Source organism: Odocoileus virginianus, chromosome 3 (assembly GCF_023699985.2).
Source record: "Odocoileus virginianus isolate 20LAN1187 ecotype Illinois chromosome 3, Ovbor_1.2, whole genome shotgun sequence".
NCBI classification, from domain to species: Eukaryota; Metazoa; Chordata; class Mammalia; order Artiodactyla; family Cervidae; genus Odocoileus; species Odocoileus virginianus.
In genome coordinates this window covers 75,566,429-75,594,401 of record NC_069676.1, presented here as the reverse complement: position 1 = coordinate 75,594,401, position 27,973 = coordinate 75,566,429, and the positions used below count along the sequence as shown (strand labels likewise).

At 38.8% G+C, this 27,973-nt stretch overlaps 1 protein-coding gene and 1 pseudogene across 1 annotated transcript; one reads left to right on the top strand and one right to left on the bottom strand.

Annotated features, from left to right (window-relative positions):
- Nucleotides 1–218: 218 nt before the first annotated feature.
- RARS1 (arginyl-tRNA synthetase 1) lies at nt 219–27,491 on the bottom strand. Its single transcript, XM_070465753.1, has 15 exons — nt 27,386–27,491; nt 25,909–26,043; nt 21,502–21,690; nt 20,299–20,407; nt 19,641–19,741; nt 18,299–18,420; nt 16,847–16,967; nt 14,994–15,123; nt 13,839–13,943; nt 10,186–10,364; nt 9,697–9,806; nt 5,697–5,802; nt 1,639–1,811; nt 1,254–1,501; nt 219–446 (listed from the first exon to the last, which is right to left on the bottom strand). The coding sequence occupies exons 1-15, from the start codon at nt 27,428–27,430 to the stop codon at nt 337–339; spliced, it is 1,983 nt and encodes a 660-aa protein (XP_070321854.1). The 5' UTR covers nt 27,431–27,491; the 3' UTR covers nt 219–336.
- On the top strand, nt 18,538–19,648 carry LOC110126217 (large ribosomal subunit protein eL20 pseudogene; annotated as a pseudogene).
- Nucleotides 27,492–27,973: the final 482 nt, after the last annotated feature.

The following is a 27,973-nucleotide window of genomic DNA, read 5'->3' as shown; positions in this document are numbered from 1 at the left end:
TCATATCCAAGGCTCCTCTGAGCGTGGAGACCCTTGGAAGCAGCATGGTGCAGTAACATTCGTATATATATTAAGCATTTGTTTCTCCAGAATAAGTGGCAGTGAAGGCTGTGTTCTTGGGGACTACATTAGGGCTCAATAAATGTGATTCCTTATCTAATTAAAGTTAGTGAAAGTACTTTTCAGAAGTTTAGTTGTGAGAGACAAAGAACCACAAGTTCTGTAGATAGTTGATAAATTCCTTTTACTTGTTTTTGTATCCACATGATTGTAAAAAAGCAAACAATGCTAATGGCCACTTTGGTGAAAACACACAGTGTTCAGACCTTAGGAGGATTACATTCTTTGGACAGGTTTTATTCCCAGAATATCAAACCCCTTAGCCATGACAGCAGCAACTGCTTCACATAGCAGCATACGCCACATGTTCACCTTCAGTACTTCTCCTGAGAATACAGAGAAAGACAGTAATTACTTCTACAAATCACTGTTAAAGAATATGCGGTTTCTGGACTTTACTGAGAAGTAAATAGCCTAACTCAGATGTTTTGGGGGCTTTAACTAGAATCATCTTTACTTAAACTGTAGAGAGAGACTCTAAGAAAAAAGGTGTTCTGTTCAAGAAATCTGTTTTTAACTGATAAGACATATAGAGCCTGAACTATTAGACTGTAATTTTATCTTTTTCTTTTTTTTATTCTGTTCTAGGCTTCATGGTCTGAATTAATTTTAAATACCATAATGATTTTTTTTCCTAATGAAATTTTAAGTTCTCAAGCATGACTCTCAGAAATGCCTACTTGCTGTATTATTATTAATCATTAGTTCAGTCTATTTCATTAACTATGTAACACAATAGAGCAAAAAGCCTAAAAGAGGTATTATTTTTTTCCTCCAAGGGTAGTTTTCATTATCAAGAACCCAAAGACTCAGACTATCAGTCACACTGCTTTTGTTGGAAATGTCCTATTCCTAGTGACCTTCCAATTGTTTCTTTGGAGTTTTATGGTTCCATCCCATGTGCCTGAGGGTGGGGAAACGAGTCTGTTTGGGAATGGGAAGAATTCCATTTATGCTTGTATTAGAGCCAGTGCAATTCTGTCTGTTGTATATGATATGGATTACTGTGTAACTAGGGGCAAATTGGGTGTGGGGGGTTTCCATAAATAAACTGAAAATTATCCACATTCAACTCAAATGAATGCCTCTGTTGGTGCCCAGTCCCCAACATGACTACTGGATGAGCCACTTACCACTCTGCCGATCTTTTTCCACACAATAGCAGCTATCATAGAATTCTGTGAAAGTAGTTGCCAGCTCATAGATATAATCACACAGAGTGTGGAGAAGTAAGTCATCTAGAATCTTCTGCAGAACCTCAGGGAACCGCAAAATGCACCGGCCTAGTTTCCATTCCTTCTCGTGGTCCAAAATGATTTTGGTCTCTCGAGCGGCTTTCCGGAGCATCTCTTCATCAATATTGGCCAGACGTGCAATCGACCTGAAAAATTAGGTAACAGCCATCATTCCCCTTTGTTAAGTATATTCTTCTTCATTGAAAACATATGATAAGGAATGACTGATCCAAACTAGAAATCATCATTTGACTCAAAATAAAAAATGCTGCACTCCAATTACCTGATTCTAGTGAAGGCATACAATAAGTAAGCTGCTGTATTTCCTCTGTCATCCAGCATTTTGTCAAAGGAGAAGATATAGTCATTCAGCCGGTTATGGGAAAGATCAGCATATTTGATACAGCCATAAGCAACAGATGTCTGAGCAGCCTTCAATTCCTCTGTGGTTAAGACCTTTTGGAAAAACAAAAAACACTTAAGTTACCAATCTTTGTTTTGTTCCACCATCTCACAGACAAAGATGGTGGTAAGAAGCATCTAGGGTGGCGATGGTAGTAAAGAACCCGCCTACCAACGCAGGAGATACAAGAGACGCAGATTTGCTCCCTGGGTCAGGGAGATCCCCTGGAGAAGGGACCGACTACCCACTCCAGTGTTCTTCCCTGGAGAATCCCATGGACAGAGGAGCCTGGCGGGCTACAGTCCATGGGGCTGCAGAGAGTTGGACACGACTAAAGTGACTGAGCACGGCACAAGGAGCATCTAATGGTGCGCTTTAATCAATATCAACATTGAGGTAGGAAAACATAGACCAACCTACACGGAAAAGAACAATGAAAAGAAAACTCATCGGCTCTGCATAACAAAGAATGCTTCCATGAGAAACCTGATTTATAAATACGAAGTGTCAGCTTGAATACTTTTTTCCCAGTGTATTCAGTAGATATGAAACCAAAGCACCAACTGTTAGTTTTTATCTGCTTCATTCCATAGACTATTCTGATGTGGGTTGTAGGAAACAAAATTAGGGTCAGGTAATTAACTGGAATGAAAACAGGGCGTCAAGAACTGGAAAAGAACTAACACTGTCTTGGTAAATTTGGTCATATATTTTGAAGCATTATTAAGTCAAGTAAGTAAGTAAGGATTTCTGGTCTGGACATGATGCAGTAGCTTGAAGCCGACTAACCCCTTCCACCAGAATCAACTACTTAAAAGCTGAATATATTATATGAAGCAACTGTTTGAAGTCTCCAGAGAGCATCAACACAAGGACATCATTAAGACAACTAGCTGGTGTGCTATCTGTCAGCCAGAAAACTTAACTAGGAAGATGACATTATCTAGAACTATTACAACTTTTCACCCACCATGTCAGATGAAATGATTAAAAACCAAGGAGGTGAGGTAGGGGGAGGGGGAACAAGACAACAAACAAGAGAAACACAGCAACAGCAACTGTAAAGACTGCAACTGGAGCTTCCCTGGTGGTTCAGTGGTTAGGAAACTGCCTGCTAATGCAGACGACATGAGTTCGATCCCTGGTCCAGGAATGGACATGCTGCGCCAAACTACTGAGGCCCACGCTCCCTAGAGCCTATGTTCCACAACAAGAGGAGCCACAGCAACGAGAAGCCCACGCATCACAACGAAGACCCAGCACAGCCAAAAATAAAATAAATAATACATCTTTTAAAAGTCTGGAATCGTTTAAAGAATACTTATTAATTACAAAGAGGAAAAACAGTAACTTCACAATGGAGAAAATTGATAGTATCACCGTAACAAAAGTGATCAAAATTAATGTTAACAATCATGAGACATATCAACATCGTGTGCCTCCTGAAATAATGAAGTGAGAAGGAAACTTGTCTTCCTAAGACTGTATAACTTGAATTTAATCACGAAGAAACACCAGATGAACCCAGCTACAGGACATTCCACAGAAAACCTGACCAAAAGTGTCAAGATGATGAAAGAGAAAGAAAGAGCAAGGAGCTGCCCAGATTAAAAAAGATTAAGGAAACATGAAGACTAAATGCAACATATGATCCTGGACTAGAAAAAGGAGACAAATGGCAAAATCTGACTCAGGTCTGCAGATTAGTGAACTGTACTGTAGCAATGTCAATTTCCTGGTTTTGAAATCATACTACCTCTACAGGATGTTAATATTTGGGGAGGTTGATACAGGAATACTTTATACTATTTTATAATTTTTTATGTCTGAAATTATTTCAAAATGGAAAACTATGATTAAGGTATTTAGAATATTCAAAATAAAGCATATAGAGGAGAAAAGTGAAAAAAAAAAAGTGAAAAACACTCTGGGACACAGTCAAAAGTTCTAACATAATATATGTACTTAGATTCCACAACAGAACGGGGCAAAGATGCAATGTTTGAAGAGATATGCCTGAGAATTTTCCTAAACTGATGAGGAACCCAATCCTCAGAAAACTCAGCAACTCCAAGCAAGATAAATACAAAGGAAAGAAGGAAACACTCTACCTCCCTCTCCAAACCACACCTAGGCAATTAAAAACTGCAAGGAGGAATAAAGTTCACAGCAAAGTGTAAGTATGTGGATAAATATAAATGGATGGTCTAAAACACTACGCAAAAGACTTGAACATATCATTCACAAAAGATACCCAGATGATCAATAAGCAACAGTTAACATAATTACTCATTAGAAAAATGCAAATTTTAACCCGTGAGATGCTAATACCTATTCACCAGAAAAGCTATTAAAATAAGACTCACAAAATCAGTTATGTGGAAAGATACAGGGCAACTGGAACAATTCTATTAGTGGTGGGAGTATATAATGCTTGTAACTCTCTCCTTGGCAATTTTTAATACAGTTAAATGTAAATAAGCCCACCCTACAACCCAGAAATGCCATTCGTAGATATACATCCAAGAGACAAGTGCATGTACCCAAAAAGTAGCTTGAACAGTAATGCTGAAATTATTAACAGCTTCTTATTCGTAACAGTCAACAAACAGAAACAACCCTAGTCCTTCAACAGAAGAAACACATTAATACCATTATCTATTTTATCTATCAGTAAAAAGAAATGAACTACTGATATACCTGGAAAACAGCACATACTTTATGATTTCACTTAAAGTCCTCAAATAAACAAAAATGATCTATGGTGATAGGAAACTTTCTGGGGTGATAAGAGATATAACTTGATTAGTTGATGTTAGCATGTATACATGTGTGTAAAAATTCATCAAGCTTTACATTTTACTCTATATAGATTAAAAAATAGCAGCTGACATGGCCAAATAGAGTTAAAGCAGTTTTTGTTACTATGCAGACTAAACAAACTGATTAGTGACTACATTTTCCACTTTTCATATATTGTGCCACTTATACCTAGGCCAGGACTAAAAGGCCAAACTATTCTGGAGATACCAACTGGGTATACTTGACAACCACCAACTGGAAACAGAATAAAAAACAATTTCATGTTTCACTTGAACAATGAACATGTTTCACTTGTTCATTTGTGAACAATGGAAATGAAACAGGTGGGGAGAATGTTCCCTTAAAGCCTGCCTTCATGCCCTCTGGATTATCAGTGATCTGCCCAAACCAAACCAGAGTATGTCCTCAAAGAACCTTTTTTTGTTTGGCTCATTCATGTCTACATTTAATCCTATTCTGTGTCTCTTTCTATAATTTTACTCTTCTGTTTATAGTAGTTATGTTCATTCCACTTGACTGCTGGAATGTAAAAGACCTAAGATCCTTTGACTCAATCTCTAACCTCTGTTTATTTCTATATTAAAAAAAAATTTTTTTTTCCCACTTTGATGCAGTTCCTCCAAATTTCACACAAATCCAACCACAGTCCTTTCTAAGGGTTCTATGAAAGGCCATCATGTTGCCTACTCTGTGGGCTCACGGGAAGCCTCGCGTGGTCAGTGTTTACTGCTAATGATGACTCTTCAAATGCTCCCAGAAAAGCTCAACAGATGTACACTCTAATGTAGGCGATTCACTCAAACCACCTCAGTCTTCAGTATTCTCCTATCATTGGTTCAAAGCAGTGACAGGTGAACTGCCAAGAAGCAGCAGAGATTCTATGCCACATTAACAAAGGAAGAAAAGGCCATGGTCTTTTGAAATAGCTAAGAACTATATTTTCACAATAAACACTCAGCAATTCATGAAACAAACTGTGCAATAAACCTGAGATATAAGCCTGTCAGAAGTTGACTGACTGCTTATAAACCTTCCCAGTTCTCTCAATAAAAACAAAAATGAAAAACCACAGCAAAATGCATGGTATACAATATACAAGTAAGTCTTTGGATTACCTTGTCTCTTTCTTTTTCCTTCAATTTGTCCATGGAGCGTTTTAGTCCTTCTTCTAGGAGGTCAATGAGGCGCACTGTTTCACCTGATCGTGTTTTAAACTTCTTCCTAATAAAATTTAAATGTCCTAATTAAACAGGTTTTGAAGCAGACCTTCCAACTTAGAAATCTTTAAAAGTTAAGGTTTGACACCACCTTATTCAGCTGATAACCAGGGAGGATGACAAAAGAAAGTAGACACTTCCAAGTGTCTCTCATCTATAACCCTCAACTCCAAGCATTCTATGCTTTAGGCTCCTAATAGCATTCTCTACATATCCATCTTTAATACAGTCCCTAAAAGGGAAAGAAAGAAGGCATCTGTTAATTTGTTCATTTTCCTGAACACAAAGTTTGGGTCAGTTGTTTTGCCTTCTTAGAGAATTATTAATAATACTTTTGCTTCTAGAATTGCTTGGGAAGAAATTCTTAACTGGAATCTCACTTGCATTTTCCTAACTAGTAATTCCACCTTTTTAGTGGTAACCAACTCTAAGAACATATCAAAATCAGCCTGAGAACTTTAAAACTGGGTGTCAGGGCCCCACCCATACCCACTGAAATCATAATCTTTGTGGATGGGTCAAAAGTACTGGTAAGCACTGCCCTGGGCAACTCACTATTAAAAAGCATCTCATGAAAATTGGATTTTACCTATTAAATAAGTTTGCAAGATATTTAATCTCTTTTTCTTTTAAATTAAAAACACTGTTAGATCCTAACAATGATACAAAGGAAACATGCTTTTCTATCTAACACAAAGTCGGCCAAAGTGACTGTGACTCTTCCTGTTCAAGTTGTATGCTCAGAGTTGCCTTTAAAAGGGATCATCTTGCCCTTTATTATGGAATTAAAACTCCTTTATTATTCCAAAACTACATGATTTCCCAGCCTTTCCTTATGTCATCCCCTCCCATCCTTGAGAATCCAACAAATTCCAAACCTCCTGTGTGATGAAATGATACCCATCATAAAGCCTAGGCAAAATGCTAAGAAAGCCTTCCTTAATGTCTCCACTTGGCAAAATCTGGTCTTTTCCGTTACTCCCTACCTGTGCCTGCCTTGAATCTTTATTTTTCATGTGTGTGGGTCCTCTCCTCTCACCAGTGGTTCTAATGAGAGGGATGCACAGCTGAATATCAAAAAGAGCTTTCAAAAACAGATGCCTAATACCCACCGCAGACCTAGAAAGTAACTATTCTGGGAGGGCCTGGCATGTGTATTTTAACAGGTTCCAAAGGGAGCTGCTCTGCTTTAGAGGACAGGCTTCTTCAGGAAAGAGGACGTGTTATATGTTATCCTCATGTACACATGGTGGAGCACCCAGCCAGTGCCATGCACAGAGGATGTCAATAAACAGGAAGATGATAAAAAATGATAAATTATTTATTGTAAAAAGCCTTAAAAAAAGAAAAGTTCACTAAAAAAATAGACGGCAGAATCTGAGCATTTTATTTCTTTTTTTGGCCGCACTGCACAGCATGTGAAACGTCCCTGACCAGGAAATGAACCCATGTCCCTGTAGTGGAAGCTTGGAGTCTTAACCACTGGACCACCAGGGAGATCTGAATTTGAGCATGTTAATATCAATGTTTAAAATATGGTAGGATGCCACTGGCTAGCTATCACTGATAATTTTTCTTTTTTATGGTGTAGGACACCATAATTATATGAATGCAGATATCTAAAACAATACCACCAGGGTCGGAAGAACCAATATTGTGAAAATGACTATACTACCAAACGCAATCCACAGATTCAATGCAATCCCTATCAAATTACCAATGACATTTTTCACAGGACTAGAACAAAAATTTCACAATTCATATGGAAACAGAAAAGACCCCGCAGAGCCAAAGCAGTCCTGAGAAAAAGGAGTGGAGCTGGAGGAATCCCCCTTCCTGACTTCAGGCTATCCTGCAAAGCCACAGCCATGCACCCATGGGCACCTCACCTTTGACAAAGGAGGCAAGAATGTACAACGGGACAAAGACAGCCTCAATAAATGCTGCTGGGAAAACTGGACAGCTACATGTAAAAGAATGAAATTACAACACTTCCTAACACCATACACAAAGATAAACTCAAAATGGATTAAAGACCTAAATGTTAAGACCAGAAACTATAAAACTCTTAGAAGAAAACATAGGCAGAACATTCAATGACATAAACCAAAGCAAGATCCTCTATGACCCACCCCCTAGAGTAATGGAAATAAAAAAAAAGTAAATAAGTGGGACCTGATTAAACTTAAAAGCTTTTGCACAGCAAAGGGAACCATAAGCAAGGTGAAAAGACAACCCTCAAAATGGAAGAAAATAATAAAAAATGAAACAACTGACACAAGGTTTAATTTCCAAAATATGCAAGTAGCTCATACAACTCAATGCCAGAAAAACAAACAACCCAATCAAAAAGTGGGAAAATAACCTAAACAGACATTTCTCCAAAGACATACGGATGGCTAACAAACACATGAAAAGATAGTTAACATTGCTCATTATTAGAGAAATGCAAATCAAAACTACAATGAGATATCACCTCACACCAGTCAGAATGGCCATCATCAAAAAGTCTACAAATAATAAATGCTGGAGAGGGTGTGGAGAAAAGGGAATGCTCTTGCACTGTTGGTGAAAATGCAAATTGATATAGCCACTATGGAAGACAGTATGGAGATTCCTTTAAAAACTAGGAATAAAACCATCATATGACCCAGCAATCCCACTCCTAGGCATATACCCTGAGGAAACCAAAACTGAAAAAGACATGTATCCCACTGTTCACTGCAGCACTATTTACAATAGCTAGAACATGGAAGCAACGTAGATGTCCATCGACAGATGAATAGGTGAAGTTGTGGTACATATACACAATGGAATATTACTCAGCCATAAAAAGGAATGCCTTTTGAGTCAGTTCTAATGAGGTGGATAAACCTAGAACCTGTTATACAGAGTGAAGTAAGTCAGAAAGAGAAAGATAAATATCATATTCTAACGCATATATATGGAATCTAGGAAAATGGTACTGAAGAATTTACTTACGGGGCAGCAATGGAGAAACAAGACTTGTGGACACGGGGAGAAGGGAGGAGAGGGTGAGATGTATGAAGAGTAACACAGCCAACGGGCATTTGCTGTGTGGCTAAGAAAACTCAAAACGGGGGCTCTGTAGCAACCTAGAGGGGAGGGAGACGGGAGGGAGGTTCAAAAGGGAGGGGATACACGTATATCCATGGCTGGTTCATGTTGAGGTTTGACAGAAAACAATAAAATTCTGTAAAGCAATTATCCTTCAATAAAAAAATAAATTATATAAAAACAAATAAAAACAACAACAACAAAAAACCCAAAACAAAACAGGAAAATAATATCCTATAAAGCAATACTCAACTCATGAGTTTGATTTTTAACACTTTCTTGGGATCATGAATACTTAAGGACCAGGTGTCTTCCAGTTACAAAAAAGTGCAGCTAAACAGAATTATATGTTTGATCTAAGGTATTTTGTCTGCATATAAACTTACATCTAAAATAAATATCCTGACATTTATTTGGGTAGGGGCCAGGCCTTTTATGTGCTTAGCCTGCCTCTCATATGCTTAGTTAGCCCTTTTGTACATTGGTGTGTTAACCATCTTGAGTTACTTCATGAAGCTTTTAGAAACACCACCCACATTTATGTGATGGTAGAATCTAGGCCATGTCACCAAATCAAAAATGATGTGGTAATTAAATAACTAAGTGATCCTAAAACAATATTAAATGGAAGATGTAAAAATTTCTCTCAATTCTTCCTAAAAGGCTACACTCTCTGGCAGTGATAAGACACAGGTACAAAACAGCTTGGCTGCGTACCTACTACAGCATCTGTAGACTACGGCATCAAATCATATAGTCTCTATTAAAGAATTCTGGCTGTCAGGTATGTTGTTACCACCTTCACATTTTCCAGACTTACTTGTCTTCCCCCAGCACCACACCAAATCCAGCATGAGACACTCGAGTTACTTCAGGGTCATACCAACCAATCATTTGAGCAGCACCAAATATTGTCTGGAAGTGTAAGGACTATAAAGAAATAGAAAGAGAAAGTTACTTGCTGAACTTTCTAATTTAAAAAATGACTTAAAGCTCTTCTACTTAGGAATAAAGCTTTGTAAAATTCAAATCACTCACTAACCTTTTAAGGCAAGTAAAGTTATAGAAGCTCTTCTTTATTCCTTATATATAAGAATAAGGGAACATCCTTCCTAGTTTATAGAGACAAGTGGGAAAACTGAGAAGTGAACAAGTTTGGCCAAATCCAAACCCTGCTCTCTCTCTTATATCACTTTTCTGAATTTCTGTCTTTGAGGAAAATTTAGAGGGTTTTTGAATGCCAAATGCTTCAGCATACTGCCTTACCTCCAATCAGACAATGCAAATTGATACAAATGTACAAACTTACTTGTCCATTGTCCACCACATAGATGATCATATCTGCTTTTTCCTCAAACAGTCTTTGTTTAATGGCAGCCAGGTCAGATGTATCATAGGTATAACCTCCATCCGATTTTACTATGGTTAATGGTACAGAACATCCTGGAACAAACACAATCTTTCTGCCATCGTCCACTTGCACAAATCCTAGAAGAAAAAAGAAAAAGAGAAAATTGTTGTCTGGGCACCCAGGGTGTGTTCTTGGTAGCTTCCCAAACTAACATGACACCTGGCTCCCAAATTCTTCATACAGCATTTCATTCTATGAGGAGTCCTCCTGCTCAGCAGACATGAAACATGGAAATCTGTGCTTTGTTTTCAAGCAGGAGCCATAGCCTTCCTTTGGGAGAAAGATGCAATTTCTATCATTACCTCTTAAAATGTATTCATTCATTTACAGTTTTCGAGTTACAGCTACAACAGAGTTCAGGGCACACACATGGCAGGACTCAGCATTGGAATGACTAGTGAAATGGAAAAATAAAACCACGTTCACACACTCATGCTGAAAAAGGCAAAATTCTTGGATGTAAGAAGGGATAATAAGGAACATGATGGTAAAAACAGCCATATTGCAGTGTGTGCTGCTGCTGCTAAGTCACCTCAGTCATGTCCAACTGTGCGACGCCATGGACAGCAGCCCACCAGGCTCCTCTGTCCCTGGGATTCTCCAGGCAAGAACACTGGAGTGGGTTGCCATTACCTTCTCCAATGCATGAAAGTGAAAGTGAAGTAGCTCAGTCGTGTCTGACTCTTCACAACCCCATGGACTGTAGCCTACCAGGCCCCTCAGTCCATGGGATTTTCCAGACAAGAGTACTGGAGTGGGGTGCCATGTCCTTCTCCTCAGTATGTGCTACTATATGCTAAATACTATATTGAGTCTTAAATTCAACCTTCACAATAACTCTATGCAGTAAATACTATTACTACTGCCTTTTTCCTCTTTTTTTAAACATTTTAGAAAACTTATGCTTGGTAGGGTGAAGGCAGTATAAAATCCTGGTTAAAAACAAACTCTGAAGCCAGACTGCCCAGGTTTGAATCTTGATTTAGCAGTTATTAGCTATGTAACCTCGGGAAGTTACTAACTTCTTTGTGCTTTTCTTTTTTTAATGGACATTACTTTTCTTGTTATGAGTACAAAATAATTACACAATTAAAGTGTTTCTCACATTATGACAATCTGGATTCTCATCTTCCCCTCACAGCAAGGAATACAATACAGTTTTCCTCCAATATCCTAAACTATTTCTAAGGACCCCACACTTGCTTTGCCTTGCTTTGTTGAATTCCTCCTTTCTGCTAGCATGGCTAACATGGCCAGCTTCTTTTCTCATTATTAAAATTTTTTTACCTAAGTCTACAAATAACAAATGCTGGAGAGATTGTAGAGAAAAGGGAACCTTCTTACACTGTTGGTAGGAATATAAATTGGTGCAGCTATTATGGAAACCAGTAGGGAGGCTCCCCAGTAAACAAAAACTAGAGTTGCTGCATGATCCAGCAATCTCATTCCTGGGCATATATCTGGATAAAACTATAATTCAAAAAGATGCAAGCACCCTTGTCTTCACAGCAGCACTGTTCTTAACAGCCAAGATGTGGAAACAACCTAAATAGCCATCAACATATGAATGGATAAAGACGACGTGGTATAAACATACAATGCAACACTTCTCAGCTATAAAAAAGAATGAAATGCCATTAACAGTAACATGGATAGATCTAAAAAAGACTGTCATACTAAGTTAAGTAAGTCAGACAGAAACAACTATCATATGATATAATTTATATGTGGACTCTAAACTATGACACAAATGAACCTATCTATGAAACAGAAACAGACCCAAAGAGAACAGACTTGTAGTTGCCGAGGGAGGGAAGGGAGTCTAGAGTTAGTAGTTGCAAACTATTACACATAGAATGGGTAAACAAGGTTCTATCATATAGCACAGGTAGCTAAAATCAATATTCTGTGATAAACCATAATGGAAAATATGAAAAAAAAATTTATATATATAACTGAATCACTTTGCTGTAAAGCAGAAATTAATTGTAAATCAACTGTATCTCAAGTTAAAACAATTTTTAAAAATTCCTTATCTTAAGAGTATGGTCCCCAGTTTCCAGAATGTGATTAGTATCATTTTCTCATTCAAGGAACTAAGTTTTCCTGGAGATAACAGACTGGTTGAATCCACAAGGCAGGCAGGAAATGTACAAACTTATCCTGAAATATTGTGTCCAGAAAACAAGTAAACTATCAAAAACTGTAAGGGTCAAGTGGGAAAAAAAGGAAAGCCACTTGAGACTACCATTAGCTAAATACAAGACAATGTGAGCATTAAAAAATAAAGGCAAACAGTTGGAAAACATAAAATATACTAAACCTAACTTACAATAATGCTAAAGGTAATGCAGTTGTTACATCTGGAAAATATTAAGAAACTAGTTTACTATTCTGAAAATTGGTAAAGAAAAATAAAGAAAGAACCAAGCATTTATACTGTTTACCTCCTATGAACCATACCTCAGGTTAACCAAAATGATTATGTGACAAACTTCTGCACAGATTTCCAGGTAACAAACAAAAGAAATGACAGAATGCTACATTTCCCAACCTCTAATAAAATAATGGAACCAAGTCATGACCATCAATAGCTGCTACAACCACTAGAGGAAAGTCTAATGGAGAAATTAAACAATAGATCAGGCTGACAAGACCTGAACCCACTAATTCATCTTAACATCATAACAAGAGGGCCAACTAAAAATTGGCATTCTCACAAATAAACAAGACAAAACAAGTGAAGAAAACAAAATACAAACTAGAGTTTAATCTAGCCTCTTTAGAAAATACAGATAGAGGAATTATGCCACACAACACCATATGGAAATCTCTGTAAGACAAATGGCCTAGTTTCTTCAATAATAAATGAGAAATAAGTGTGGGGCTATGGAGAGAAACCCATGACTTTATATTAAACAAATGTAATGTGCAGACTCTGAAAAAAATACTTAAGATTAAAAAATATGAATCAGCTTGGAAAATTTGAACTCATGACTTGCTATTAAGAAATCACTGGGACTTCCCCCTGGTGGTCCAGTGATTAAGAATCTGCCTTGCAATGCAGGGGCATGGGTTCAATCCCTGGTCAGGGAACTAGGATCCAATCCTTGGTCAAGGAACTAGGATCCCACGTGTCACAATGCAGCTAAGCCAGCAGGCCACACTACTGAAGCTCCCATGCCACAAGAGAGTCTGTTCACGGCAATGAAAGATTCCACGTGATGTGACTGAGGCCTGACGGAACCAAATAACAAATGAAAAAAAGAAATGAAGGAAGTATTAGTTGTCATGGACTGATAATGGTATCATGGTTTTGGGGTGGGATGAAGGGTCTGTTGTTTCAGAGACAAACCAAAGCAGTCATAGAAGAAATTATAATACAAGCAGTGTACACAGGAAGGTAACAGACACAATAAGGTCTGCCTGTATTCATAATTAAGTTGGTAACTAGTGCATGAAGCTGGGAGGTCACTATAATACTCTCTCTGTTTTTGCCTCTGTTTGAAAATTTGTATAATAAAGTTAAAAAAAAAAAGTAGAGTGCTTACCTCTATCTTCAAATTCCTTTACAATATCATGCATCTTATCTTGATAGAAGGATTCTCCCCTCTCTATTAAAGAGATGTCCAATGCCTCATAGATTTTATTAAACTCTAGGGAAAAAGTCATAAAGAGAATGTATAATTTAAAAAGAGACACGCCTCTTACCTTCAAAGAAACTTATTTAATTGAAACATTTGGAAGAAAATTAATTACATTAAAACGTATGATACAGAATATATACATATTGCCATTTTCAAAATGTGAAGAAAATATTGCAAGATACACATCAAAATTATTAACAGCGGGTAAGAATACAGCTAACTTATTTTCTTTTTTCCTGTCTACATTTTTTTTCCTCCAAAGAAATACCTCATGTAATTTTTAAAAAACGTACTTAGAAAATGTAAATAATAAGGGAAAAAAAAAGCCTTTCCTATTTGGAGATCAACTGTTCACTGAATTTTCTTCTAGTTTATATATATATATATATAGTTTATATATATATATAGTTATAGTTTCTTATAGTTTATATATATATAAATTGGTACCATTTATCTTTTTGTCTAGCTGCACATTAGTGACACAAGATAACCTACAGTAACACAACACATTTTACTGCCTAGGGTGGCAAAACAGCCACCAGCCTTTTCCAAACATGTACTGGCTATTTTTTCCAAAGATCTATTGGCTATTCGTGTTCATCTGTTCTTCAAAGTGACCTTTCAAATAACAGTCAAGTCTGAGCACTCAGAACTGTCCTGAAACCACAAATGAACATGGAGAACAAGGGGACTCGGCATGACACTCTACCCAAACACACTGCTCCACCCTGCTGTGTATTTCCCTTCGTTTTAGCCCCACACATTTCTGGATAGAATTATCTGAAAGGATTTTATAGTTTTGGATGCTTAATGTGAATAGCATCCTTTTCCTTTCTACTTTTCTTCTAACTAATTTCTCCTGACTTCTAAAGAAATTAAAATTTGCACCTGCCTGTCTTTATAAACTTTCTTTGTAGTTTCAATTTCAGAAAATATGTAAGAAAAAAAAAATTGATTTGCTAGCCCTGAAAATTTAATACATCACTTAAAGTCAATTCTGAATACTCAAGAAACTACACGCAATAGTATTCGCTGGATAAACAAAGCCCAGAAGCTTACCTTGGCGGGAGACATCACAGATAAGTTTCCAAGCTTTTATGATGTCTGGATTTTTACTCTGGAGCAAAACAACACACTGATATGCTCGCTTCTTAAATTCCTCCTCAGTATCAAATCTCTTCTTGGATTCCTATATTAAAAAAGGTAAGGTTTGTAAACAATCAGCCCCATATTTCTAGATAAAACACATTTTTTAAAAAAAAAACAACACCCACAAAAAAACCAGAGGAAGTAAAAATTTAGATCTGTTGAACAATAGAACAAGCGTTCTAACTCAACAGTCAAAGACGTTGTTACAAATGAATGTGCTAATAAAACCCAATTATTGCTTCTGAAATAGTTTTCCTTAAAAAATGTAAAATTTGCATCACAATGCTACCTCTACCTTTCCAGTTCACACTAGTGCTTCTGTTCCAGGAGAATTACAATGTACAGCTAACAGATGAGGCTGAATTTTCAGGCTCTATTTTCCACTCTGAATCATTTTTTTTTTTTTGTAATTAAAAATAAACTCGTGGACTTCCCTGTGGCATAGCAGATAAAAACCTGCCTGCCAGTACAGGGAACACAGGCTCGCTCCCTGGTCCGGGAAGACACCACAGGCCGTGGGCAACGAAGCCTGTGCGCCACACCTGCTGAAGCCCGTGAGCCTGAGTCTGGGCGCTGCAACAAGAGAAGCCAGCGCACACCAACCAGAGAGTAGGCCGCTGGCTGCAACTCGAGAAAGCCCTTGTGCGGCAACGAAGACCCTGCGCACCCAAAAAGACTGCTTTCATTGGTTCACATCTCCTTTGAAAGCAATACGTGCTTATTAAAAAATATTATTGTTAACCCTATCCCAAACTAACCAGCAATAACATTCTGATGAAAATTCTAGATATTTCTTTGCAATCACAGATCTGTATGTTTTAAAAACTATAAATATATGGTTTTTCTTTTATCTTTGGTATTAAAATTCAGCAGTGTATTTTAAATATTTTATGGCATTAATAGATTTACCCATTCAGTGTACAGAATCCCAGCAGATTATAACAGCCATTTCACCTAATTGATATCAGTAAACAATTTTTAATTTTTTCACTAGAAAATACACACCAAAAGATTAAAAAAAAAAAAACCTCTATAAAAGCCAATTACCAACCAACCAAAAAAAGTTTTAAGTACTATATTATTTCTTAATACAGTAATCCTATTCTTAGGACTGTATCATAAGAAAACAATTTTAAAAACAAGAAAACCTACATGTAGAAACATGTAGATACAACCTACAAGTAAAAACATGAAGTTACTGAGCATCCCCAAAATGGGGGGGGGGGGGGGAATCCAATAATAAGGGGTATACACTTTGGTCTACAAATCCAAAATAAGATGTGGTCACAAAGTAACATGAAAGAGTATGATAAACTTTAAATAGGTACAATACAAAAATGATATTATAACCACAATTGATATAATAAATGTTTATATATGGATAAGTGAAAGAGTCAAAGACTGTTTACTACAGTGACTTATTTAAAATTATGGTTTATGGTAAATTTGTCTTTAAAAAACTGTTTATACTTAACAATGCTTTCAAAATATACAGAATCAGGAAGATAGAGCAGCATCAAAATTTTTAAAAACTAAAATGTATTTTGACTAACAAACTCCTAAATTCACGTAAGAATGGGTAATGCTGTAGAATTAAACTTTTAGCATACACCTATAAAAGCAAACATGCTATACTGAGGAACAGAGAATGCAGCAACTTTTATTTAACCCCATCATAGCTTCAAATACCATTTTAAACTCCCTAAGGAAAACTATGATAACTGATAGACACATAAATAATACAATAATAAATGGCACCAAACCTTATAAAAAGCCTGAAGATCCCCAATGGGAGGTGAAACTGTTAGGTAATCTGGAAATTTATCTTGCAGGTGAGCAATGAGCATGCCAAACTGGGTTCCCCAGTCTCCTACATGGTTTAATCTAGTATCAAACACAGAACAAAACCACTTAAAAATGATAAACATGAACTGGACTATAGAGAAGACTGAGTACCAAAGAATTGATGCTTTTGAACTATGGTGTTGGAGAAGACTCCTGTGAGTCCCTTGGACTGAAAGGAGATCAAACCAGCCAATTCTAAAGGAAATGAGTCCTGAATATTCATTGGAAGGACTGATGCTGAAGTTGAAACTCCAATACTTTGGCCACCTGATGCAAGGAACTGACTCATTTGAAAAGACTTTGACGCTGGGAAAAGACAAGATGGGAGGAGGGGACGACAGAGGATGGGATGGTTGAATGGCATCATGGACTCGATGAACTTGAGTTTGAGCAAGCTCCGGGAGTTGGTCATGGACAGGAAAGCCTATCATGCTGCAGTCCATGGGGTTGGTTGCAAAGAGTTGGACACAACTGAGCTACTGAACTGAACTGATATTCCATTAGGAACCACAAACATTAAGTGCCAATACATCATGTTTAGTATTATCCTTTTCATGGAGGTGTTTCCTCATCTGGTCTGAGGCAAAGACAAGGTCTGTTATGTTTGTCATTAGATACCCAATAATGGAGCCTGCAAACATCTGGCCTACAGGATTTGCTGAATGAAGTTCCTATGAATGGACTGTGATCTGTTTGTTGCATAGTTAACTGGGACAGTGGCAGTCAGGTCAATGTAGGTCATTACCATAATTTTATGAAAACGTAACTGTTCAACCAATTATTTCAGTATAATTTAGTAGTTCCCAAATATCAATGGACAAAATTCTTCAAAATATATCAATACAATCACTTCTCATTCCTCACTGCCTTCATCTAACCTTAAACCATCAGATCATCTCTTACCTGGATTATTAAAACAGACTTCTAATTAATTACTATAGTTCTTTTTCCTTCTTTGCCTAGTTTCTTCAAAGTAACCAGAGTAATCTCTAATCATATTATATGCCATACTAAGACTCTCCAAAAGGTTCCCACTGCATTTAATAAAACCCCAATTTCCTATCATGGCCTATAAGATCCAGTACAATCCGTTTCTTGCTTACCTCTCCCACTAAAATATATACTTCTAGTATACAGAAGAGGCACTCAAGAAATATTTGTGCAATAATGAGGGAGCTTTTTCCTTGGTTCTACATCCACCCCAAGTCTAAATAGCTATTAGTCTAAAGGAGGGGCCAAGGACATAATTTAAAAGCCTAATGGGTGATTATGAAGCAGACACTTAAGAATCACTGATTTAGTCAAAGATTCTTTCTCTAATGACATTTTCTCTTCTATAGAAATCTCCAAAGAAAGGCAAGAGTACGTACCTCAGCACGTTATATCCTGCGAACTCAAAGAGGCGGCACATGCTCTCGCCTATGATTGTTGACCGGAGGTGGCCTACATGCATCTCTTTAGCTATGTTGGGAGAGGAAAAGTCAACTATAACCTGGGATAAATAATAAAGATTTTTTTAGAGGGGGGTATAAACATTTTCTTTTGCTAACACATTCATTAATAACATTTAATAATAAACAAGGCTTAAACATTAGCTTGGACTGTAATTCAACTGTTAGGATTTCTGATGGAACTTGTCCATCATTAATTGAAAAATAATCAAATCTGTTTAAATAAGTTATCTATTCTTTATTTCAGAGACAACTCATAAGTATCAGTTGGCTACCTCAAATGACTTGGGGAATGAAAACAAAAATCACATAGCAATCAAGACCCAGGGGAGCTTTTTCAAGGGTGGTGGCGATCGTGGGCAGAGTGCCATGAAGGCCTCAGGGATGCTTCGTGAGTATAATGTGGTGGGGCGCTGCCTGCCGACCCCAAACGCTGCTCCTCTATCATATGAGAATTTTTGCATCTAATCACGCTGTTGCCAAGTCCCACTTCTGGTACTTTTGTGTCTCCACTGAAGACAATGAAGAAATCCTAGGGGAAAATGGTCTATTGTGGACAGGTGTCGGAGAAATCTCCCCTGCAGGTGAAGAACTTCAGCATCTGGCTGTGCTGGGACTCCCACAGTGGTGGCACCCACAGCATGCACCGGGAGTACGGGATTTGACCACAGCTGGCGCCATCACCGGGTGCTACCGAGACTTGGGCGCTGGCACTGAGCCCGGGCCCACTCAATCCAGATCATGAAGGTGGAGGAGACCGCAGCCAGCAAGTGCCACCAACCAGCGGTCAAGGAGTTCCAAGACTCCAAGATCAAGTTCCCACTGCCATACCAGGACCTCCGTTGCCAGCACAAGCCACGCTTCACCACCAAGAGGCCCAATATCTTCTTTTAGGTGCAGGCCCTCTCTGTCCCCGGGTCTGCCCAAATAAAATTCAAGTGGGAAAACCAAAAAAGAAAAAAAGACCCAGGGGAAGGGGGACTTTCAAGATGGCAGTGGACTAAGATATGGAGATTGTCTCCCTCCCCACAAATACATCTGCATGTGGAGCAACTCCTACAGATCACCTACTGAACGCTGGCAGAAGATCCCAGACTTCAAAAAAAAAAAAAAAAAAAGACCCAGTGGAAAGGTTACTTCACAGCTATGTTCATAGCTCAAAATATGATTAAATCTCAATATAAAAAGTGAAAACCATTCTTAGCTACAGCTAATAGAATTGTAATGTATTATGCTATCAATAAAAAAAATATACATATACCTTTTTGTTCTCTCCAATGGAAGGTATTTTAACACCATTCACCAAGAGATTGGTCAACTGTTGTGATACAAAGCCCTTTCTTAAGTGGATATTAATAAAACCTAAAGAAAAACAGAGAAGAGAAAAAAATCAGACAGCCTCCAAATTTGAAGATTGCTCACTCCCAAAGCACTTCTCAATTTCACTTATCCTGGCTCCAGAACCCTAGTATGGCTCTGGTAAAACTTTTCAGGCTCCCAAAACCACTTGGGGCCTTGGCTTGAGCCCTCTTATAAGCTCCCTATTTCCACATCTAGTTTCATCACTTTCCTGAAAGCTTCCTACTTAATGCAGGACCCCTTCACTCCCAGCCAATCATTTGTTTAATTCTTAACAGAAAAGAAACGATGCTTTTGCCACAGAATATCTGCTATCACTTATCTCCTTTTTGCTGATTAGAAACTGAGTGACAAGGCAATAAAGTAACTCATCCACAAACAGGTGAGTAAGTCTAGTTTAAAACCTCTGTTTCCTAACTCCCAATCCAAGGTGCTTTCATCATCTTGTTCAGTACATGAGTTTTAACCTTATGTTTATATTTAAAATGGTTTTCTTTTCTTATTTCAAAAGGACTCAGCAATCAACAGGACTACTTAAGAAAGAGTACATTATGACATACCAGGACCAGCAATTTCAACTTTCTCAATATAGTCATTGTCCGGGAGGTGTTTGACAATGTTTTCAGCAATTTCTCTTGGATTAACTTTCTGTTCCTTGGTTTTAAGCATCTATAAAACATAAATGATTGGTTACACAACAGGTCTCAGCAGATTACTAGGAAATGCACAGCTGACAAAGCATCAGATTCACCCGACATTAAGACTCATCAAAAGGCAGAAGCAGAGACCAATGACCTTGTAAAGAGAGATTAAAGCATCAAATAGCAACAGTGCCAGGAGGAATGGAAAAGTGCCAAAACCACAGGATCTCTTTTCAGAATGAGCTGCCACAACTATCTAGAACTTCTTAATGAAGACTTTTAAAGTCTTTAGTTATAATGCCTGTTTCCAGGACATTTACATTTGTAATTTTCAAATCATGAATGTGTGCAATATTCAGATTTGAGTAGTAAATAGCACCCTCATAAACCTAACTCCAGCACAGACACACAAAAATTATCTAGAAAAAAATCTGATCTTTAGATGAAGCCTTTCTATTCAACAATGAAAAGAAATCAAAAAGTCCCAAACCAAGGGCAATAAACTACTAACACATTAGCTATTAAAAACAGGGAACTCCTCTGACTATGAAATACACAAGCCTATCTCAAAAACACATCTCCATCAAATATTTGATGGGAATGCTGGTGCTAATTAGCTAACTTCTAATCCCTCAACAATAACTCAGTTATCCTGGACACAAAAGGAGGAATGTGCCAAAACAAAACAGTATCAGCTATTTCCTTAAATACTGAGTATATGTAATTTAAATATTAAATTTTGTGCTTTTTAAAAATCAAAAACACACATTCCCTTTCCTCAAGTTTTTCAGAACTGTGGGAAATGTTTTCACTGAGGATACAAGGCTCTATTATTTATGTAAATGATAATTATGGGCTTCCCAGGTGGCTCAGTGTAAAGCACCTGCCTGCTGATACAGATGTGTGGGTTTGATCCTGAGTCAGGAAGCTCCCTGGAGAAGGAAGCGGTAACGCACTCCAGCATTCTTGCCTGAGAAATCACACGGGCAGAGAAGCCTGGCGGGTTACAGTCCACGGGGTTGGAAAAGAGACAGACACGACTGAGCATGCACTCAATGATAACTGTAACACTTAAGAAAAATCAAACCACAAAGAATGCTTTACAATAAATAATATAATCACCTGACAGATGCCCATAGCACTATTACACTGATAGTCCCCAAACTTGGGCTGCTGACTGGGTGTCACTATCAGTGGAGGGTTTTCCAAAACTGGATAGGCAGCCTTAATGGCACAGCCAAAGACCTCTTCCAGGCAGCTATTGATGTTAATCATATTCTTGGTTGGTTTGTTCCTTTCTGCCTGAAGACTCTGTAAGAAAAAGATGTAAAAGTTAATAATCTTTAAATTATGCAGAAATTTCCCAAATATTTTGAGAAGCCTTCAAGTATCTTGAAACTGAAAGGTCACACACACTCATAGTGTAACACTCTCATATTTAGGATGTGCTGAGAAGCATTAATAGGACAAGTCTATCCCACAGCATCTAAGACACACATGTAAAAATACCCCATGTACTTTTTTACTACAGATATTTAACCAGAACAGAGGCCAGCAATAGGGAGTAAGGGGCTATGATTTTCTCAGCTTCCTAAAATACTGAGAAAATAATATAAAATCAATCCTAAATAACTTCCTATCAAATGCGGGAACTGAAAGCTCTACGGACAAAAACAACAAAAACATTTAATCTCTCCATTAAAATGCTGACCCTTTCAAGTGTGAAATGAAACAGGTCAAAAATACTGATGAGTACTATTAATATATCAGAGTAACAGACTGTTTTGTCTTATTGCTAAATAACCCTGTGGTACTTCCTATTTCTTACCTTCTCAGAAATGGAATACACTCATTTAAAATGGTATATAATCAATCAATTACCTCCATTATTGCACTTTTCATACTTTCTCCAAATTATCTGCCTATACCACCAGACTTCTGATTGCAAAGAAAGTGTCTATTTATGGTTCTATACTGGTAGATGACAGTCCATGTGGTTGCAAAAGCATCAGACACGACTCAGTGACTAAAAAATAAAACAAGTCCTGGCACCTAACACTGTACCTGCCATGCAGCAGGTCAAGAAGACTGGTGACTGAACAGATATGCTCTTAAAGGAACACAAATGAAAATGCTGTCTACACACTAATCACAAGTTTACATGAGTAAAACGTCAATGATATGTAATAAGAACGGCAACAATGATGAGAACTATATTCGAGCAGTACTGAACTGGGTACTCCCGAGTGATTCATGTGTCAAGAACAGAGTCAAGTGTTTTATTTATGTGCATTACCTCACGTCACCTATATAACAAAAACGGACGTCATGACTGCCATCACCATTTCCCTGTGGGCTAGAGATTAAGTAAATTGCTAAAGATTATAAAGGCAAGAGGCAAAGCCAGGATTCAAGGTCAATACTCTTTTCTCCCCTAAAATGTTCAGTTCCATGAGGTGAAGAAATATTACATGTGGTACAAGCATCTTTGCTACAACTCAATATAAACATTCTGAAACTTCACATTATGCAAAAAAAAAAACAACCCCAAAACCCCCTAAAACACCCTTCTAAAACAACAGAACTTATAATAAAATCAGAATCAGAAGGAGATAACTCAAAATCTGAGAGTTTGTTACAAAAGCACCATCACACAGCAACCTTAACATTGTCACTGATGAAAAAATGTACCTGTCATTCTAATAAATACTAATGTTAAGACTTAATCTTGGGGGAGGGGGGAAGATAGCTCAATGGGAGGGGATATAAAGAACAGTTGAGGCTGCCAAGTTAATGAAAACAAGGGCAAAATGCATCTCAGACAACCATCCAAGATGTGTTTTTAAGTCAGGGCATGTGGCCAAAGTGAGCCAGAGGAAGAGGGTAGGGGGAGAATGGGCATCCTACACGACTTATTCTTCCGTGGCTTGCTGTTTCCAGTTGTTTACCTATCTTGTGTTCAGTGCTGTTACTCAGTAGGGCAAAATATCTGTGAAAAAAACAATATGCCTTCCACATTATGCTGACAGAATTCTCCTATTTACACACTAGAGCTAGTGTCCATTATGAAAATGTGTACTAAAATAAAATAAAAAATAAATGGGAACTAATTAAACTTAAAAGCTTTTGCGTAGCAAAGGAAACCATAAACAAGAGGAAAAGACAACTCTCAGAAAGGGAGAAAATATTTGCAAACAAAGCAATGGACAAAGGATTAATCCAAAATATACAAACAGCTCATGAAGCTCAGTATCAAAAAAAAAAAAAGTATAAAACTCCAATCAAAAAATGGGCAGAAGACCTAAATAGACATTTCTCCAAAGAAGACATGCAGATGGCCAAGAGGCACATGAAAAGATGCTCAATGTAACTAATTATTAGAGAAATGCAAATTAAAACTATAATGAGGAACCACCCCCACACAGGTCAAAATGGCCACCATCAAAAAATCTATTAAAAAAAATCTACAAACAATAAATGCTGGAGAGGGTGTGGAGAAAAGGGAACCCTCTTTCACTGTTGGTGGGAATGTAAATTGATACAACCACTGTGGAGAACAGTATGGAGGTTCCTTAAAAAACATAAAAACAGAACTACAACATGACCCAGCAATCCCACTACTGGGAATATACCCAGCGTGAAAAGGTTAGTCGCTCAGTCGTGTCCGACTCTTTGTGACCCCACAGACTCTAGCTTGCCAGGCTCCTCTGTCCATGAATTCTCCAGGCAGGAATACTGGAGTGGGTTGCCATTTCTTTCTCCAAGGAAGCTTCCCGACTCAGGGATTGAACCTGGGTCTCCTGAATTGCAGGCGGATTCTTTCCTGCCTGAGCTACCAGGGAAGCCCACGTACCTGGAGGAAGCCATAACTGAAAAAGACACATGAACCCCAATGTTCATCACAGCACTATTTACAACAGCCAAGACATGGAAGCAAACTAATCGTCCATCAACAGATAAATGGATAAAGAATACTGCATTCCATAAATACAACAGAATATTAGTCAGCCATAAAAAGCAAAGAAATTGGGTGATTTGCAGAGATGTGGATGGACCTAAGTCCGTCAAACAGAGTGTAGTAAGTCAGAGAGAGAAAAACAAATATTGTATATAATGCATGTATGTGAAATCAGGAAAAATGAACCTAGTTCCAGGGCAGGAATAGATAAGCAGAGGTAGAGAATGGACGTGCAAATATGGAAGAGGGAGGGTGGGATGAATTGGGAGATTAGGTTCAGCATAGATACACTTCCATGGGTAAAACAGAGAGCTAGTGAGAACCTGGTGTGTAGCACAGGGAGTGCAATTTCTCCATTATGTGCACCAACAGCTTACTCCTAACTTGTCTAACGCAGGGGGAAAGGACAGGGTTTGAGTCCTTTTATCAAATTTCAGAATCTTCGCTAACAAGGATTTTTTAAAAGACACTGTAATTTAAATTGTAGGATGAAACCAAAGCCCAGAGTACTCACTTTTGGAAGGATATAACACGTGTTGTATAACAGAGGATTGGAGGGGTGGGAAGGAGGTCCGAGAGAGGGTGTGTATGTACACATACAGCTGATTCATAGTCGTTGTAGAGGAGACACTAACACAACATTAAGCAATTATACTTCAGTAGGAAAAAAAAAAGAAAACACTTCCTTTTGTATCTTTTCCCTCCTAGCTTCCAGCACATATCAGGTATTTAACAATAGTTCTGACTTGAAATAAAGAGAAATGAATATAAATAAGTGCAGAATGAATGAGATGATCAGAAAGGTGAGATATGTTGGGGACAATTCCCTGGAAAAGGAATTTTTTTATTTTAGAAGACTCAAAGCTATTTCAAGCATAAGAGATCACAGTAGGTAATAAAAAAGGACTTCATGGCAGTGGGGCAGGCAGAGTCTAAGATAAAGAGAGTAAGCTTTGGAAAAAGGGTATAATGCCAGGGCAGCCTGCCTGAAAGTAGTGGAGCACACAAAGAGCAGAACAATCATGGGAGTGAGGTCATCACCCAGGATGTGTCATCGGCAGACCTGAACGGCAGGCCAAGAAATTAAAGCCCCAACGGAAGCAAGCTCAATCTTTTGACAAAATCGAGAAACACTGTTAAGATTATGAAGTCATGAAATAACCAATACAAGCTTCATGGGAAAAAAATGTTCCAAAATATTAAGTGGAAAAGAACCTTCCCACAAATATGACACCATAAAATACAAAAATAAAACTGTAAAATAACCAACTTAAAGCAGAGAAGGATTGTGGGTGTAGTAAAAAATATTTTGATTTGACATAAGCAATTACTGAAAATTAAGCTGGCTAAACAACTTAGTATGATGAAACATTTCAAAGGGTCCCAGAAGGAAAACACCAATTTCTCTATTATCTGCACCAACAACTTACTCCTAACTTGTCTAATGCAGGGGAAAAGGACAGGGTTTAAGTCCTTTTGCCAAATTCCTTTCAGCATCTTCTTTAACAAGGATTTTTAAAAAGACACAATAATTTAAATTGTAGAAGGAAACCAAAGTCCAGAGTACTCACTTTTCGAAGGATATTCAGGCGATACTTTAATTTTAAATTTTCTTCTCGCAACTTCTCCAAATCTGAAGAAGCTTCTGAACAGCTGTAGTTTTTCAACCGATCAATTTCAGCAGTCAGAAACTTTATCTCTTTTTCCTAGGAAAGAACAGCCACCTTGGTCCATCATGATTGATGACTCCCAGATGTGATAAATTGAACCATAAACTTACTTCCTCATCTCCCCTCCTCTCCACCTGAGCATGGCAGAGGTATAGCAATTAAGGACTTTGCCTTTGATAACTTGTGGTTTTTCTTTGAGGTTTTTGATGACATTATCGATACTATCCTTGGTAAGAAAAAAGTATTTGTGTGTGTTGGAGAGGAGGAACAGGGGTGTTAAGCCTGCAGTGGGATCACCTTCAGATCGCTTGTTTCTTTGGTTCAAGTCCCTTTGCTTCTGCCTTTTCCGAGACAAAAGGACTTTCCCCTTTAATGCTCTTTGTTTCCAGTGTCTTAGATCATATGTTTTACTCTAATATCCAGAACCAAAGACATGTCAATTCAAGAGAAATAAAGCTACCAAACTGCGTTATTCAAGGAGAGATTCCTCATTTCAAATTTGATTGTTTACCTGGGCATAATTACAGCAAAGACAAAAAACATAATATGCCATAAATGAGCATACTGTGCTCCAGGCACAGAGCTAAACACTTTTCAGAAATCATCTCTATTATTCTTATCACAACCCACTGAGAGTATACCTATGTCCCTATACTGAAAAAGACCATATGACTCAAAACAATAAAGAACGTGACAATTTACTTGACCAACTTGTGACGGATTTAGCAATGAAGCGGTCCCCGTCCTCCCACCCCGCCCCACCTGCACCTAGAATGTAAGGAAACGGGTTTGTCACTTCTTGACAAGCGCTTGCAGTTCTTTCCCCACGAATACTGATGGCAAGAAGCAAGCCTCAGCTTGATAATCGGCCCCTGCACGGGCCGAGAAGAAAGAATCTCCGGATTCCTCTTGCACAGTATCGTGGACAGAACGGGGTGCTGAGCGGCAAACAGGGCCCAGGGCTCCTGCTCTCACCCTACCCTCCTCTGTGTGTGTTCCCGCGCTTCCCCCCGACAGCGCGCGTGTTCGGGAAAGGACGCGCACTGGCCGAGGCGGGACTCGACACGCCAGGCTTCAGACCCCCTGTAGATGCTGGCTTGGGGTTGTCAAAGAGAAGGGGACCCTCCGTCTCGCTGGACCTCACTGTCACCCGGGCCTGGGAACGCTGGGTTCTTCCTCTCCCATCTCTTGGAAAGCGTTCCTGGGAGGGCATTAACCTCCGAAGCAGCGCAGGCCCGGGAATCGGGACTCCGCTGCCCCTGTCCGAGGGGCGCAGGCCGGTCCCCGCCTCGGGGCCGTTGTTTGAGTGCTGCCCGGGCGGGAGCCGAGCCCTGGGGCCTCCCTTTCAAACCTTCCCACCCGCCCCATGCGGTACTACCTGCTGCAGCAGCCGCGCGGAGCAATGAGCAACTAAGGCGTCCATCCTCGCGTCAGCGCCCTAACCTCCAAGTCGCCGGAAGCGGAAGCGGTGAGCACCCTCGGAAGCGGAACCCCTCCCCTTCGGCCCTCGCCGGCCCCCCAAGCCACGCTGGGCTGGCTGGGTGTCGTTGCCTCCTCCTCTGTTGCCCCCTGGTGGAATTCTGGAGAAACTGCAGGGAAAACTCGCGGGGAATTTTCTGCCTGGATGAGGCTGCAGCCTCCGGAGTCTCATGCTCGGAGGAGAGCAAAGAATTTGAGGGGAATCGGACCAGAGCTGCTCTGTGCTCAACAGATTTAGACAGAGGATCTTACGAAAGCCTGTGTCTCTTAAGGGCTTCATTTAACCCTCCGTGAAATGGGTACAGGAGAAGTCAATGGCACCCCACTCCAGTACTCTTGCCTGGAAAATCCCAGGGACGGAGGAGCCTGGTGGGCTGCAGTCCATGGGGTCGCTAAGAGTCGGACACGACTGAGCGGCTTCACTTTCACTTTTCACTTTCACTCATTGGAGAAGGAAATGGCAACCCACTCCAGTGTTCTTGCCTGG